The sequence below is a fragment of the Rhopilema esculentum genome, chromosome 6, assembly GCF_057945365.1.
Source record: "Rhopilema esculentum isolate cy_ngs chromosome 6, ASM5794536v1, whole genome shotgun sequence".
NCBI lineage: Eukaryota > Metazoa > Cnidaria > Scyphozoa > Rhizostomeae > Rhizostomatidae > Rhopilema > Rhopilema esculentum.
The window spans coordinates 5,948,237-5,965,732 of record NC_142820.1 but is presented as its reverse complement, the minus strand read 5'-3'; the positions used below and the strand labels follow the sequence as shown (position 1 = coordinate 5,965,732).

Here is a 17,496-nt window from a genome sequence, read left to right as displayed (position 1 = left end):
TTTATTTTTAGGTCAAATTCTTTAATATATAGTAACTTTCATTATTTGCCTTTAAATGGAATCTTATGATCCTTGGTCGCTCTTAAAATTTACTTGTCATATTTAAAATTTTAACTTTGTTAATTCTGAAATACTTTTTGCAAAGGTTTACGTAAAAATAAACCTACCACCTTATATTATCCAAAAAGAAAAAAATGCATTTCTTTCCGTTAAAATAATGCATTTCATGCTCAAAATCCATTTATTAAGGCTCTAGCTGAGCTCTAATACTTATTTCATGTTTAAAAATTGCTTTAAAACCTCTTCAGTGCCAGTTTTCGGCCTGGACTTGATAAAATACTTTTAGATGATCTTTGGTATGACTTTATTAGGAATAATTGCATCATGCAGTGCTCTGTCAAAATGTAACATTTTTACCATTATAGACAAAAATGTTGATTTTTGACTAAAAATAGGTTTTTTTGTGATTTCTGATCTGCTCATTTGGTAAAATCTTAAAAACATTACAAATCTCGTCAATGGCCTACTCTAAACAAAAACAAAGAGCTAAAAAAGTAAAAAATTACTTCAAGATTTCACTTGGGGATTCAGAATCTCCAGAGCTACATTTGCCGTCGCTGCAAAAAGGATTGGTTCTTTAGTTCTGTGTAACGTATACCAATGAAATGAATTAACACAAAAAGAAGAAAACCGTTGCTGACCAATACAGAGTGGGATTTTTTAATAGAACCACAATACAAAGGCACAAAACATTTGTCGGTAAATAACAATGAAAACTTTTATGAAGCTTCAGTTATCATACTAAACAATCACTTTCGAATCACTTGATCATTAGATTCCCTTGACAGCTATGCTTTTTACATTAGAATTTAGGGGTGGATATAAATATTGTGAAACGAATGTCTTTAAAATAGCATTTTATCAAACGAAAGTAGAAACCTACTTTGAAACTTCACATGATTCTTCTAAATCTATCAGTTCGTCCACCGTCGTTCTACTAGCACAGAAATTAAAAATGGCTTTGAAAAACACTCTTCAGAGTATAAAATGTCAGAACAAAGATCGAAAACTCTTTCTACTAAATTATATTTATATATCGTGTGTCTTACTTTTCCTTCACCAAAATATTGGAATATCTCAATGCCACATCTTCATCCATGCCAAGAAGATTCTAAAAACCACAAGGCATAAAAGTGTTATCGCAAATCTAAGTCAGTCATCATTATTTCCGATCTACTAGCTAAGAAATATGCAAAAACTATTCCCAAGTAGAAAACCTACCTCTGCATATGGTCCTGCGCAGGCACAACCACCGCGGGCTTGTATCCCAAAAACATCATTCAAAATTGCACAAACAAAGTTATGGTGGAGCATCATGCCAGATTCTTTATGATAAAAGACAATCGAGAATATTGGCAATCGCACAGCTTCCTTGTTTCCAAGTATGACTATGTTTGGTATATCTTTCCAAAAGGCATAAGCATCTCTGTAACAAATTGACATATCATTTTCACAAAAGCAGTACTCTAGTAAAAGTAAAAAGAAATTACGAAACTACAAGCCTGACACCCCATGATGACGCAATATCGAATCAGTGAATACTGCTGGTCAAAATAGTGAGCCATTTGTCCATCTGAATATCTCAACCCAAGTCGTGATATTAGCCTATCCTAGTCTATTGGCTAATGTTTTTTGTATCAACGAGACATGGGCAGAATTAACAGTAGCCTTCATATTGATTGAAAAGTAAATAACAAAGGGGCTAATGCAGGGATGTGACCCGCCCTCCTTTACTGTCACGAAGAAACCTATCTCAGGATAGTTTTAAATGTGTTTCTTGAAGATGTATAAATCGATAGAAGAATATCTAGTGCAATATTCATGTATTGGCTCACTACATGAATAAACTGATCGTGATGTAGATACTGAACCACATTGCTGTCAAAAGATGACGTTGGTAATATCTTGGCCCACAAAGAGAGAAAGCCAACACAGTAATGAGCAAAGAAATGGCTCACGTGACTAATTTGTGTTCTCTTTTCATGATCTCTTCCGCTTTCAAAGCCTAAAAAGGAAAGGAAGACGAAACCACATTAAGAGTGAAATGCCAAAAACAATTAACATTCACAAAACACGTCAAACTACACCCCTTATTCTGAAGAATCAGCAGATCTTTTCGGTACCTCATGAGGGGAAGGGGAAAGGGACAGAAACGAATAAAATCAAATTAAGAGTCCATTGGTTTCTTCAAACTTCCTTTATAAACGTTAAAAATATTCTGTTTATCTCTGTATTTCTGAAATGCATTGAAGATGTTACCTCTTTCAATTGAAAAACCATGCCTGCTCGAATCGATTCAATGATTGATGGGGTACCACCCTCTTCCCTCGTTTCTATGTTCTGGTTATATGCGTGTGAGCTTTCTGTGACCTGAAAAAAATGCAAGAAGGACTTTGTTTTGAAGGTTTGAAAAGCATTTACAACTAAAGAATATGCTTATTGTTAAAGTAAAACACACCTCGAAGTAAAATGGCAACTTTTGAAACAAACATTGGATGGAACAATTTAACAGAAGCTATGTCATCATGAAACAATGTCTTAAAAAGTCATGATTATTGAGGGCAAAGGTATTGAGATGAAAGAAACGTATTCCAATGGCAATTTTGAGGACATAAAATAACATGTTTTCTCTAATTAAAGCCAGCTGTCTTGTTTTAAAAGAAATGGAAAATAATGCCTTTCTTTGTTAAACAGCCCATATTTTTGGAGCTCAATGCAGATATAACGCAAATATGTGTAGCTTCATAATGAATACAGCATATGCGTAGGAAACATAGGCGCTGGTGGCTGCAGCTCTTCCCATCCAGGCAAAACTTATCTATACCAAATCCCCTTAAAAATTAGCCTCCACTGCGTCAATGGATTTAAGTAATTTACCTGTTAATCATTGTGCAAAACCACACTGTTTCTAGTAAATGTTTCTCTTGGGTAGCAACTGACTTTATAAAATGTCTCCCTCAAATAGAGACCACACAAAATCCCCCCAAAATTAGAGGTACTTTATTAGCGTTCGAAAAAAAGGGATTACGGCAATAGTAAAGTTTTAATGCTTATACTTACAAAGATCACAGTTCCTCCGCCAGGTTGAGATGGGATTAAGCTTTCAAACAGATTCTTTTTTGCAATGAGCAGCCCTTTGAGAAGAGATGATCTCAATTATAATGTGAAGCAATTTATAAGTAATACATTACTGGACAGACATCCAGTAAACTTACGATTGATCAATTAGAGCCGGATATCAAAATTTGATAAAATGGCTAAAATGAATAGAGTAAAATTTTTTAATGCTTACCCGGAGTTCCAGGACCTCCGACGAATTTATGCGTTGAAATGAAAATAGCATCTTTCGCCGCTTCTCTAGAAGGTCAGTTTTAAAACATCGTTGTCAATGAAGTCCTGTTATTCTATTTTGATAACATCTTTTAAACACAAAAATTTCGAGAATTGATAGGCATACAGGTTACCATACATCCTTTTGCTTGACCCCTTTGTTATCTTTTGAATTTACAGCGCCATCACAACTGTCAATAAATATTCTTGCCAAATAATGTTGAAGAAGAAATTTAATGAAGAAAAACCAATAGGGCATGCATTAGAAACCATAGAAAGGGAAACAGATCAGGTAAATTAATGCTTGCAAAATCACTAACCGTTCATTCCTTGGGTTCATGTCGATGTTTACATATGGAGCTATGGAAGCAATGCATAATTAGCCAATGATATTTGAATAGAAGGATTGCCCAGTTTAAACATAATATTTCTAAAAAACAGTTGTACTTAGAACTTTGACAACTTGTTATGAAAAAAATTGAAAATTTTTAGATTATCTCTCGGTCAGTACCTGTTACTCTGGTAATTGATGAATATTGACGAAATCAACTGCGTCTTGCTTTTATTAAAATGCAGTTTCATCAAATTATCTAGAAACTAAGAACTGCGGGTGCTAAGTCTTTACAGATTTTTTCAAAACTCTAAGGAGGCATACTTATCATAATTAAAGCAAAGAGAATTTCTTTTTAAAACTTTCGCTTTCAAAGATCAACGCAGTATTTTAGGGCACTTGAAGCACGGCCTCCAACGATGGGGGGCCGGGGACCAGTGGCAATGGCCCCTACTTTTTTGCAAGACAATACAGATTTTGCAGAATCCATATGGGCCCCCCTTCTTTCCAGCTTGCGTTGGAGTTTTTTTGAAGAGCACACAAAGAACAAATATATTTATAGTTTTAAAGACTCATTGCTAACAATGGGCCTTTGCGAGCGTGGCGACGGTCCAAACAATGGCAGTAATTGATTTTAGACAGTCTAAAAATGCATTATGGGAAGCTTACGTAGTGCAATAGCTCATTGTTAGCAATGAGTCTTTAAGGATGCTTTCTAAAATTCACAAGACTGACAAAGGAAACAATATCATAGAAGATATAATCTAGAAGGTGTTCCACTATCAAGGAACATGAAGTGACAGGGATAGAAAAGTACAAATCACAGGGGTAAGACAGTTCCAAGCATTCAATCTGGTTACGGCACTGTAGTTGAAGAACTTTTAAACCCACAATGATTTGAAAGAAATTAGGAGATGGTTCACATGTAGTAAAAGGTAATCGGTTTCGCTTCGCAGTGTCAGTATTTATTCATGATCCAATAAATGCGTTTTATATACATTTTATATGGCTGGTAGGTGGGCACAAAATAGTCAATTCAGGGTTGCAAAAATTTTTTGAAAGAGCCCTGACAAGTTTCTTAGAAATTTTCTTTTTCTAAAGATAAATAAAGCTGCAGTGCTGAAGGACAAGTGATATCAAATTTAATGAAGCAATCGTATTATATTTCTGTAGATACCAGGGCCGTCGGAACCGGTGAGGGGGGCTGGAGCCCCCATTAATTATCAAACTGTAGTATATACCTTTACTGTACTGAATGTGGAGAAATACAATGGGAAGACCGCCCCCCCCCCCTCCCAAATACGAATTTCGTTCCGACAGCACTGGATACGGTGAGAGTATTTGGAAAACAAACATTTTTGCAGTCTTGCTCAAACAGATAACACAGGGTAAAATAATATAAAACTTTTACCTGCAGTTGCATAGTCAAAGAATGCCACTGCTCCGTATTTATGTAGCACTTTGGCAATTGCGTCAACATCCGTGAGAATCCCAGTTATATTTGATGCCGCAGAGAAACTACCGATCAGTACTCTATTGCTGTTTTTGTATTTCTACGAGAATAATTTGTTCTATATACTAGAAATAGCTCTTGCTAGTACTGCCCGCAAACAATTAGTTCCTTGATAATGATTGTTTTGAAAATTTAGGTCAGGACATTCGAAGAAGACACCATCTTGGGTTTTCACAATTTTATAAAAACAGCTGCTCTGGTTGATGCTAAACTATTCTTTTTATCAAGAATTTTGGTGTTCAGTTTGCTTTTGACTTAAGTCCAATGTCCTTTTGAAAATCATGAAGTTTTTTTGAGGGTTTGACATTTATTTTTCGTTTTCGTGAAGTAAACAAAGACGTATGAAAATGGATACATGATAGAACGGGTACAGCTAAAATCGATTGCGATAAAGGATTCGTACAGCGATCTACAGGCGATAATCATGACAATCATAACTTTTGCTAGTACGGTTTCGAGTTTTTAGGAGAAAGGTGTGGCATTCGACTGGTTTTGATTCCCAAAACTTCGAATCAAAACTTCCATCCATTGCGGAGAACCGAGCTGTGATGCAGCACCGTTTTCGTGCCAAAAAAACCGAAGGCCTTTAACAGAGTCTTGGCAGAGCAACGCTCCGAAGATAATTGCCTTCCGCACAAAGAGGTGGCGGTTAACGACCTCCTCGACAAAGCCGATTAATTGACAATGAAATTGATTGACAGTTGTCATGACAGCAGAAAAGTGACAAAATCTGCTGACAAAGTGCTGACAACATGAACTGGAGCTTCCATATGCTACTTATACGCGGGGCAGACTATAAGCCCTTCACTCGCGCGCTATCGCGCGCGAGTTGCGGGCAAAATCTCAACCACGTCTTGTGTAAATGGGTGGTGTTGGATTTATAGTTATGCATTGCGGAATTTCGTTTCTGCCCAACAATCGCTGTGTTTTTTGGTGGTTTGTACAAAGAAATTCTGACGTTGATAAGAGGCAAATTGCCACGGTTAACGTTAAGTTGATGAGTTTTCTGGTTTCTGTTGTATAATTGTGCAGTTTTTTGGTATTTATTAATGTGAACAGTGTAACTTTTCTGTCATTTGGGATTTTATACTCACAAAAAGTGAAGGGACGTCAAAATTTCTAAGAACGGAAGCAGACAAAGACTTAACATGAAAAATAGGGCGGTGGCCTCATCAAAAGGAATTATTTCAATTCATGTAATTTATAGGTTTGTTTCATAAAAGTTGATGTATATGTCTTTTTGTTGATCAGTAATTGAAAAAGAATACTTACTATTAAATTTTTTTCAAGAAACTTGACATCTACCCTCCCAATTTTATCCTCTTGCGTCCAAACAACCTGCAAACGGAACATGAGATGGCAGTTGTTTCTTATATTCAAGATCTACATTTTGTAAAAATGCCCGATTCAGCTGTTCCACACAGGGGCACCGCCAAAGAGAGGGTACAGGGGGCGCTGTAACCCCCCAGTGGCAGATTAAAGAATTTTGCTGGGCAAAAGGATACATTTTTCTCGCCCTGTAACCTTTTTTCAACAATTGTAGCGTGTAAACATTTCTTGTAGTAGTTTAACTTTAATAGTATGACACGAAAGGATGAATTTAAAAAGATATTCATCTTTTGACCATATCCTTAAAAAGTGAAAAACGCCTTTTTGTCGGCAAAAGCCATTTCAGTACCCCTCCAACGAGATTCTTTGGCTTCGCCCATGGTTCCACAGGAGTATTGAATTTGGAAAGTGCTTTGGAAAGGTTATCCATAACAAATTTAGTGCACCTTGACATAATAATTTCCTGACAGTGAGCTGCACGCCATTCCTGATACCAGAAAATTTGGACAGAGCTCATATAAAGCATCATGGAGACTAACATTTTCGTGCAAATGGCTTGATTACAGGCGTAGCTAGCGGGGGTTGTAAGGTGTTTGAAACCCCCAAATTCTTAGTTTATAGGTAAAATTGTCTATCAGTAGGTGAAAAAGCACCTACGTTTCTCTTCATCTATGTCTTTGCCGTTGAATTTTACTATTAATGAGTTGATGACCCTCCACCTCTAGTTAGGAAGGTCAAGCTACGGCACGGGAATTATTATTTCAATATAGTTGCAATTAATGTTTTCTGAGCTCTGATGTTTATGAAAATCATTATCTAAAAAACGCCATAAATATTTTTCAAACTTGATTATTTCCATTCATTTTCAAGAAAAGAAACATGCTCGCAAAATGTAAGGTGTGGTGTAAGTAGGATGCAATAATACCCGGAAGTTTTTGCTTTTGATGTTTTTTTTCTTTAGTTAATCTGTACGTGATTTCGAAAATAGAAAGAGTGCTGAATGGAAGCATTTAAAATTATAATGAATTACCTCGGCACCAATTTCTTTCCATGGAAGAAGATTCGAATGATGTTCATAGGGCCCAACAAAAACAACCTGAAATTTAAATTTTAAAGAAACTAGAAAAAGAATAAACAAGGGAGCATAAGAAAAGCTAAGCCATGTTGAAAAAACTTTTCAAAAGTTGAAATGACATTGACTTACAGGAGGGCATTTGAAGTCCATTACATGAATAAGTTTGTTAATTGCTCCGGTGACACCACTACTAACGAATAATACGGCGTCATCTTTTCCAGCATTCACAGCAGTACGAATGATTTCCCTGGAAATATATAAAAAGTTGTTACGTTGATGTGTTTCAATGGAGAACGGCACATCTTAATAGAATAGAAGCAAACATTCTGGATGTTGTGGAGAGCGTTCTGACAAGCCTAAGCAACAACAAAAATGGATTTTTTCAGATTCAAGTTGTTTTGCACCTTAATGTCCTGCCAAGGGGAAATTCACGCTTGGCAAACAGAAACGAGATTTTCATAAAAAATAGATTGCTGGAAGTTTTCGCTTTAAAAAAATACTACTTATACCAAATGTGCACGAGGTTTCCATGGAGCTCCTCAGATTCATCAATCATGAAATGAGTTTCCTTACAAAGCTTAAAATGGAACAATTCCAAGGATCATTCTCTTTAACAAGCCTGTTTCTTTTGCATAAGAGCCCGTGTCTTTTTACAGTATCTTTACGCTAAAATTAATTAATTTCAATTCATATTCATTTCCTTGATCATTTCACAAATATCTGTTTTTGAAACACAATTTCTTGATAATATATTTGATATGGGCATTATTTGAAAAAGCAACGTTTTGAAAACGCATAATTTCATGTAGCCGTCCGAAAATGTAATCTCTTTTATACGATCCAACGGCAACAACGCTGTACTTTACACACAGAACAAGCATAACAAATTTTTGCACCTTTAATGTTTTCGTGTAGCACTTATATGTATAAAAACGTATTCTTCAAGATGGGGCCTTACTGTCAAAATAAGTATTGCTTAGCCAAGTTAAGCAAAACAAGACTTTTATGCTTAGCCAAGTTAAGCATAACAAGACTCTGTTAAACAAAGTTAAACAAAATATACGTATTAACCAAGAATAGCATCAGACATATTTTCTGCATGTTATGTTGATTATTATACCTTCTTTGGTATATCTAAAAGTAGCCGATGAGGTATTGTTTCAAAATAATAAAAATTGAAAAATCTTGATTAGAACATTATAACAATATCCCTGGTAAAAATAGCAATAAATTTTTCTGTGATTTTATTTGTAGATATGTGCAAATTAGCCGCATCGTGACTCTATTTCATCTTACTTGGTCAATGCCACGGGACTCTTTAGTCATTACAAACATGCATACAGATTGTAGATATAGTGAAGGGAATTAAGTCATGCAGTAACACGAAGCCTGTGTCAGTTCAAGTCCCTGTTCCTGATCGCCCCTTGTTCAAGCAATTACTTTTTCAAAGCCTCATCTCGACTACACTCGTTTTGGAAATTTCAATGCTCATTGTTTCTTAAGAGTTTCTTAATTATGATGTCATGAATGATGTTATGAAATATTCGTGACCTTTTTTATCACGTCAAGAGATTCGCTTTCGTTGCGATGCTGTATTTAGATGTGGGAAGTATATTTTTATCCCTTGTGTCTTAAGTTCTAGGTCAACAGGGTAATCTTGTTCTTGGATTTTACAAAATTTCGTTGTTCTCAGTTTTATCACGATTTAATAGTTTCTTAATTTTTTTGCTTCGAGTACTGAAGTTTCTTAATTTTTTCTGACTGTCCAGAACTGGTTTCTTATAGCCAGTTTCTTCTAAAAAAAATGAGTGTATGTTTGATCATCACACTCACCTTGCTTGCTCTCTGAATTGTGTAGTCTGCAATGAAGTAACAGATGTTGTCGTATGCGTGTTGCCATAATGAGGAAGAACTTCTTTGAATATATATTCTTCAATAAAATGTAATGCTCTGTGGAAAAAAAGATAAATAAAAGCTCTTGTAAAGAAAAACGTGCTGTACAACAGAAACCTGCCCTTCCAAGGATAAACGATGTTCCTATATAGTGTATATGTACATAAAAAGTGTTTCTCTTTGGTCATGGCCGATAACTTGAGCAGTCAAAATTTGGAAATTAGTATGAATAAGAAATACTTGGCCAGATCGAGCTGCAGAGTAACTTCGACTTTGACAAGCATGTGCAATGTATTCGAGAAAAAATGAATAATCGATTGATATGATATGATGAAAAATCGAAAAACATACAGTCTACTCTCGATAAGTGGAACCTCGATGAAACCGAAAAAATGTTCCACTTATCGAACTTCTTCCTTGTCTGATTTCTCTGGAGAACGGGGCATTTACGAATAATGAAAAACAATGGGAAAGGAACAAAAGAAAAGGCTTTATAAAAGTTTATGTTCCATATGATGATTATTCTTGAAGCAATGTACACTTACGTTAAAAAAGGATTGGGACGAATTCGATAAACGAATTATGGCGTTGCGTTAGATTCGGTTTTGCAACGGAAACTTTTTCAGATTTGGGCAGTCTTTCTACAAATAATCTAGGCCTACGTTTCCCCAAAATGGAATAAAAGGTTAAGAAAATGCTTCAAATTATGAAGCATAACCACGAAAAAACAGGATTCTTTCGATTTTCCTGATTATGACAGCAAAATATGCAGAAGGGTTGTATGGCTTAACAATGGCAAAGTCAAATGACCTTCCAAACATTTTAAAGCTGTCCAAACAAATACAACATTTTAATTTCACGTTTGCATAACAAAAAAATTATCAAAAAAATTATAAAATCAAACTTTTAAGCTTCAAAAAAAGTTAACTTCATCGACGAAAATGCTACAATTTTATTGAAATATTGCATTTATTCAAGTTACTTTTAAAAATGCGTAACATTCAAGGAGAAGCTATTGTTTTCATCGTCGATGATTAATTCTTGCTTTGAGAGAGCATTTTCTTCTTATAACGCTGAAAAATTTGTATTTTTCATGACTTTTATAGCCATGTTTTTGTTTATGTTCCATTATTAAGCTTCTTTTTACATGACAACATGGTGTCTAGTAAGGATTCAACCTATTACTTCGCAGTTCCCTCAGAAATGTCCTTTCGTCCCTCGGCCTCGTAACCTTCTTCGGTCTGCCAACCCTTTGTAAATTTTTTACTGTTCTTGTACGGAAAAACGTTTTACACACCAGAAATGCTGCACTCAATTTGCAGCCGACAATTGATGCAATTTTACGAAATCCATTTGCTTTATTTTAGTAGAAAGCAATTTGCAAGCGCTTCTCTTAAATCAGTTCTTGAGTTTTCAGAGCTTCCATGTTTTCGTCTCGAGACCTATAGAAATTTTATGGTCGATGTATTTTTAATTTTTTGGCGTACATAAAAGGCTTCAAAATATCAACAATATCTTGTGAAAATTTCATGGAAATAGCTGCAGTACTTTTTTAATGAGAAAGATTTTAAAAAAGTCTTTCCGAATTTGTTGCATAAAATGTCTCCGAAGTTTCGAAGTGTGTCCCAATACTTTTTGAACGTAAGTGTAGTTATGCAAAATAATCTTTTTCGCGCGCTTGTTTTAGAGTTTATGAAAGTTTCACACAAACTCGTTTTAGAGATTTCCTTCAACTGCTTCAAATATTTCAGCTTTCTTTTTTACCCAGTGTGAAACGGTGTTTTTAGCTGCGAATTCGCTGCGAAATTCGCCTCGCGGAAATTAGCCTTAATTAGTCGCAAAAACTTTTTTCATCGAGGATTATCCACTCATCAGGGCCCACTAATGAGGATTATCCACTCTTCACACTGGATTCTTTGGTATTCTAGCAAAATAGAAAGTAAAGACAGACAATGAAAAGAAATCAACAACTTTACTTTTCTTTAATAAGAGGAGGCTTAAGATTACATAAAGCACAACATGTTCTCACTATGTCATCAATTAAAGGAACAAGTGTTACTGGTATTGCAGTTTTTAAAATTCTGTATGTCTTTATTCTGTTCATAGCCCTCTCTACATGTATCGTCAGGTTTGCGATCTCCTTTGTTCTTTGGCATTCTGATGCGGTCTTTCAGGCGAGCACTAGGAGGCACAAGTGAACAGTGATAATGCAGGATATCGTCTTTAATCTGAAAGCCTCTATCTCATCTCCAATGCCTGCCAAAAGTCTTGGAACACTTGCTACAATTTACGTTGTGCACGAGCTGCAACTCCCCTCCCCCCTTGTACAATGTTGTGCCACGGAAATATGAATAATCCTACATGTACAAGTGATACATTTTTACATAGCTATGGTTTTCAGCTAGCGAATCAACATTGTATGCGGGGGAAGGGGGGCAACACCCTCCTTGTTGACATGGAAATAGAAAGGAACACGCGAATTCACAGAAATCTCAGGGTGTTCCAAGGACTTTTGGCAGGCATTGTCCATAATCCAGTTTCTTATATAATGTGATATCGTTGCAGATTTGCTGATCAGATGTTCTTCCACTATAGCCATCAGAAAGAAACATAATGTACCCTGATGGAGATACTGCTATCAAATATTTCACAGTGTTGTGCTTCTTGTAATCAGACCAAGTTGCAGCTTGGGGATGTAAGGACTTGGGTCTTTTAATGAATATTTCCGTGCAATCAATGATGCACCTTGTCTTGTGGTAACCTGCTTCTTTAAAAACATTGGGAAGGTTTGACACAATTGTGTCTTTTGATAACCATACAATTAGAGCTTGGGAAAGTGAGGTTGACAGAAACTTTATCCATGTAGTAAATATACTGGAACAAGAAGCTACTGAAATATTTAATCTAATGGCTAAGTCCTGCATTAAAAGGCCAAATCTTAATCTCACAAGAACAAGGAGAAACTGGCTCTTGTAAGAGAGATCAACTTCCGCTGTTTCCTCTGTCTCCCTGGTTTTGCGGGACATAAAATGTTTCTGCCCTGCCAGTAAACAAAGTTTGGCACATATGGCTCAAGCAGTTTACAAATGCAATTGTAAAATTAAACGAACCTACCTGTAGGTGAAGTTTGATTGTAATTCTGTGAGTCATCGGTCGCGACCGGAGGAGCTGTACGAGATAGTGTGCCGCAGTGCATGTGAACCAGCCTTGAGAGAGTAAAATGGATCAATGACAAGCGACAGGAGGAACTGGGCGGGGTCAATGAAATACTGGGAGGGCGTACAGCTCCTCCGGTCGCGACCGATGACTCACAGAATTACAATCAAACTTCACCTACAGGTAGGTTCGTTTAATTTTACAATTCTATTTCGTCATCGGTCCCAGCTCCCTACAGAGCTGCACGAGATTTTAGAGCAGTCATTGAGACATTTACGTAGAAAACTAGAGCAAGCATCAAAGGGTTAACCACTATGATTGTATAAAAGGGAAGAGGCGCCATTGCATGTAAATCGATACTGGAAGCATATTAATTGGAAAAGAAACCATAAGAAAGCATATTAACTGGAAATTAATGCTGTTCCAAAATTAAAATTATTTTCAGCAGGCAAATTATAGAAACGGCGAAAAGTGTGTTCGTTTGACCACCCTGCAGCTTGCAGAACATCAGCCAAATGATTGCTATTGGAACGCACAGCCTGTGACGTGGATGCGGCCCGAATACTATGGCATTTATACATAGTTGTGTCGATTCCTGCAAGAGCAAGGAATGCTTTACTCCAACGTGCAATTGTGTCAGCTGCAGCAGCGTGATGCGGTTTTGTATGAGTTATCAACAACTGATGAACTCCAGAACGTAGTTTTTCTGTTCGTTTAAGGTATTCTGCTAGGTGGGTATACACACACAGCTTTGGTTCAGCGCAGTACTTTTCAAATCGAAGTGGTTTTTGATGATGGCCTGGACGAGAATGCTTTAACAGATGAACAATGTAAAAGACGTAGCTAGAAGTGGTAACTTCCATTGCATCAATACGTAAGGCTTGAATTGTCTGTCGTCTTTGACCACTCAGCAAGCATAGGAGAAAAGTTAATCGAAGAGTAAGGTCTTTAAGAGTCAGTTGTTCCACGCACGGACAAGAGCGAATGAAATCAAACACAGTATGGACACTCCAAACAGAGTTATACTTCGGAAATGTGGGGCGCAATTGGAAGACACCTCGCATAAAACGTCTGACAATCGGGAGGTTTCCAAAAGATATTTCATCATTACTAGAGTTTAATATGGAACTTAGTGCACTACGAGCGGTGTTGATACAGCTATACGAGAGGCCGGATTCAAAAAGCGAGGTTAGAAAGAGCACAGCATTATGTACATTTGGTTGAACTGGATTGCAGCCATGTCGAGTACAAAAGTCAACCCAGCGTTTTATATGAGTAGCATATTGTTTTTGAGTTGAATCTCGCCACGAAGCCATAATGATATCTACAGAGGGGGTCGTGAAACCCTGCAATGAGAGGGCTTCCCGGATACTAAACAAACCATTAACTGCAGTTTGTGGAGAAGTGGATGTTGTAATTGAGGCATTGTTGGTAACCGCAACAGGTTTTTTCTTGGTCTTAGATGGACAGGTGGGGCACACAGCATCTTTTTGAGAATGGGAAACCACGGTTGAGTAGGCCAGTTTGGGGTTACAAGAATTCCGGTTGCTTGATCTTGTTGAATTTTTTGTAGGGCAAGGAGAATGCAGCTAAATGGAGGGAAGGAATAAAACTTTAGATTGCTCCAAGGGAAGGTAAAAGCATTTATTACCTCAGCACCGGGGTCGGGCCTAAGTGAGCAGTATTTATCAAACTGACTATTAAGCCTTGAGGCAAAAAGATCAATGTCCGGTTTAAATTGCAAGCTAGATAATGCATTCTGTAAAACATTTGAGTTCAACATCCATTCTGCATCTTGTTTAAGAAAGTTTCTTGATTCCTTATCAGCAATAATGTTAGATTTGCCTGGAATGTGACATGCTGTCAACCAAAGATTGTTTTCATAACAAAAGGACCAAATTTTGACTGCAACAGAGTTACATTCTTTGCTATGATTAGTGCCCATATGATTGATAACAGCGACAGCAGTGGTATTGTCGATCATTAGCTTAACATGTTTGTTTTTAATTGCAGATTTGAAACTTTTTAGGGCGAAGTATGCAGCTAAAAGCTCCCGAACGTTAATATGGTAAATGATTTCAGAGGGGAGCCATGTTCCATTTGTAGGAACACCGTTAAACGTCGCTCCCCAACCCAGGGGGGAAGCATCTGAGAAAATGGTAGCTTGAACAGGTGGAAGTCTAATATAACCGAAGCTACTATCTAGGTTTTTAACCCACCAGTAAAGTTCAGCAAGAGCAAGTTTGGTTATGGACATAGTTGTATCAAAATTCCCATTGGAAGATTTTAAGGCCTTAATTTTTTCATCTTCAAGGTGTCTGTAATGAATGCCTCCAAACGGAACAGCGGGGAGGCACGATACCATATAACCCACAGCTTTAGCGACGTCCCTGATAAGCACGTTATTTGGCTTAATACACAGTAACTCCAGGTACCCCTTGACCTTGTGTTTACGAGCATTTGGTAATGTGACTGTCATAGATACAGAATCCAGTATAAAACCCAGATATTGTATTTTTTGTTTGGGGATGAATTCAGATTTGTCCGGGTGGACAACAAACCCAAGATTGTTGAATTGTTGGAAGGTAGACAGAATGGAATTTACACAGCTACCGTATGAGTTGCTTTGAATATATATATCGTCGATATAGTTAGAAACAATGTGCCCCTGTGACCTTAATGTAGCAATAGGGGGTTTTAGTAATTTTGTGAACTGCCTGGGGCAGGAGGAAAGCCCATTTGGGTAAGCAGTATACGCATATAGCTGATTCTGATAGGTAAACTTCAAAAATTTCTGGTAACCAGGATGAATCTTCACACTATAATATGCATCTTTCAGGTCAATAGATGCCATCCAGCAAGTAGGCGTAATCATGGTCAAGACATGTTGGATAGTCTCCATTTTAAAGTGTTTATAGGAGACAAATGAGTTAAGTTTTTTCAAATTCAGGATAAGGCGCACTTTATTATCCTGTTTTGGTACACAAAAAATAGGAGAAATAAATTCAGAATTCTCATGTGTTACATTAGAGAGGACCTTCTTAGAGAGTAGATCTTGTATTTCTTTGTGTACTGCAGGTAGCAAGTCTCGCGAGATCGTGTTAGCCGGATAATTATGCTGAGTTGGCGGGGGGTTTTCAAATTCGATCATATCACCCGAAACGATATTTAAGATATATGGATCTGATGTCAGCTTTTTCCAATTATGTAAATAATGAGAGATCTGGCCTGCAGAAAAGTTTTTAACTTTCTGTCGTAAATATGGAAATAAAAGCTGTTGCAGGAATAAATGTAGGTCTGATACCTTTTCTTTCACATTTTCCAATTCTTTGTAGACCTTTTCTTTTGTGGGTAGTAGGGTGGATTTCGGCGGGGAGGAAATTGATTCCTCCCCCGCTGCAATAAAAAAGAATTGTTGTTGTTACGGTCAGCTTGGAAACGGGTGTATGCACCTCGGCGTGTATAGCGATTTGAGGGAAAGTTTTGAAGAATACGGTTAGTAGTGCGAACTTCCTGCATAGTTTTAGGTAGGTCATCACCAAATAATAAGGTAGTTGGTTTGGTGGTACGCCCGCATGCCGCCTTAAATTCAGGAGAGATCGAGGGGCGTAAACTTTCTTTTCGACGATATGAAAGTTCACTACAGACATAACCAAGAAGGGTTAAAATGTCAATCTGGCGAGAAACCATACTCTGGTAATCAAGGTCCTTTTTTGTCTCGCGATACTTAAGTATGTCCTCAATGGACATGGCAACAGCACTCGAGGCTGTCAATAGTGCATCTTGCAATAAACTCATGTTTTTGTCAATTACTTTAGAATTGGCACTCAAACAATTCCAGATTTCGTGATTAACTCGCGGGCGATATAGGCCCGTGCAGTTTTCTGGCACTGAATACTTTTCGAGAAGAGTTTTGCGCTGCGAGGCCTCAAGCTCAATATGAAATTTGTCATTGAGAATCTTTGCCAGATGTTCGGAAATTGGTGGACCTTTTGGTTTTGCTGTAGCAACAGCATTCTCTACCTCATTTAAGAATTCATCTTGAGAGATGAGGGTTTCAATGTCATTGACTCCTTCGTCAATGTCTTGCTCACCAAAGAGACTCACTGCATCGTCTGCTGAAGGACGAGTCTCATGCAAATGCCCGGCTGTAGAAGGGGCGGGTGAGCGTGCAGGACTATCGGTAGGCACATCTGAAATATTTTGTTGCCTATTTGGCGCTACAGACACAGTGGCCGTGGCAAGTAATTTTCGTTTTCTGGGAGGTTCTTCAAACTCGCCACAATCAGAGTCAAAATCAGAGTCTGAGGGCCTGTGATCTGAACGACGTTTAGGATAGTTTTTGACAAACTTGGAAAGTAATTGATTGGATGAGACGATTGTGTCGTTCATTTTCTGTAGAACAAAAAGTAGATCAGTATTAAGAGGTTGATCAGAAGTGCCCCTTAAATGTTCTGGCATAACAGGCCTAGATAAAATGGTCTCGGAAATGGAAGCTTGACTAGCTGCCAAGTCCCGTATTTCGCTGTTTTCAGCAGACATCTATGAGATAATGAAATGATAATGAAGATATATGAAATACTTATCTGGCTAAGATAAACCAAACAGTTGAGCAGATTAAATTCCAGAAAGTTTGTCGGGAAACGTAGGCTCTGCAAAAACTCGTTAAAGCAACCACAAATTGTAATTACACACAGCTGGCAACACAAGCATTTGCACACAACTGGTTCACATGCACTGCGGCACACTATCTCGTGCAGCTCTGTAGGGAGCTGGGACCGATGACGAAATAGAATTAAAAACATTTTT

The 17,496-nt window shown here is 37.3% G+C and overlaps 2 protein-coding genes across 5 annotated transcripts in view; both read right to left on the bottom strand.

Moving 5' to 3' along the window:
- Positions 1-17,496, bottom strand: part of LOC135686607 (uncharacterized) — a 31,700-nt gene that overhangs the window by 5,557 nt on the left and 8,647 nt on the right. Inside the window, exons 4-17 of one of the 3 annotated variants that reach the window (XM_065202877.2) lie at positions 9,472-9,588; positions 7,768-7,885; positions 7,594-7,659; positions 6,507-6,572; positions 5,133-5,274; positions 3,711-3,750; positions 3,353-3,417; positions 3,121-3,194; positions 2,320-2,430; positions 2,019-2,065; positions 1,282-1,486; positions 1,110-1,171; positions 944-997; positions 567-617 (exon numbers count right to left, since the gene is read on the bottom strand). In XM_065202877.2, coding sequence (XP_065058949.2) covers positions 567-617; positions 944-997; positions 1,110-1,171; positions 1,282-1,486; positions 2,019-2,065; positions 2,320-2,430; positions 3,121-3,194; positions 3,353-3,417; positions 3,711-3,750; positions 5,133-5,274; positions 6,507-6,572; positions 7,594-7,659; positions 7,768-7,885; positions 9,472-9,588 — 1,218 coding nt within the window. The remainder of the gene's footprint in view (positions 1-566; positions 618-943; positions 998-1,109; positions 1,172-1,281; positions 1,487-2,018; positions 2,066-2,319; positions 2,431-3,120; positions 3,195-3,352; positions 3,418-3,710; positions 3,751-5,132; positions 5,275-6,506; positions 6,573-7,593; positions 7,660-7,767; positions 7,886-9,471; positions 9,589-17,496) is intronic. The other 2 variants (XM_065202878.2, XM_065202879.2) reach the window with 2 other exon arrangements.
- Positions 12,622-17,489, bottom strand: LOC148960103 (uncharacterized). Of its 2 annotated transcripts, none has more exons than XM_089108852.1 (2): positions 15,992-17,489; positions 12,622-12,737 (listed from the first exon to the last, which is right to left on the bottom strand). In XM_089108852.1, the coding sequence occupies exon 1, from the start codon at positions 17,227-17,229 to the stop codon at positions 16,000-16,002; it is 1,230 nt and encodes a 409-aa protein (XP_088964978.1). In that variant the 5' UTR covers positions 17,230-17,489; the 3' UTR covers positions 12,622-12,737; positions 15,992-15,999. The 2 variants fall into 2 exon arrangements, with proteins under 2 accessions (XP_088964978.1, XP_088964977.1); XM_089108851.1 differs by lacking the exon at positions 12,622-12,737 and adding an exon at positions 14,139-14,276 and having other exon boundaries at positions 15,992-17,425.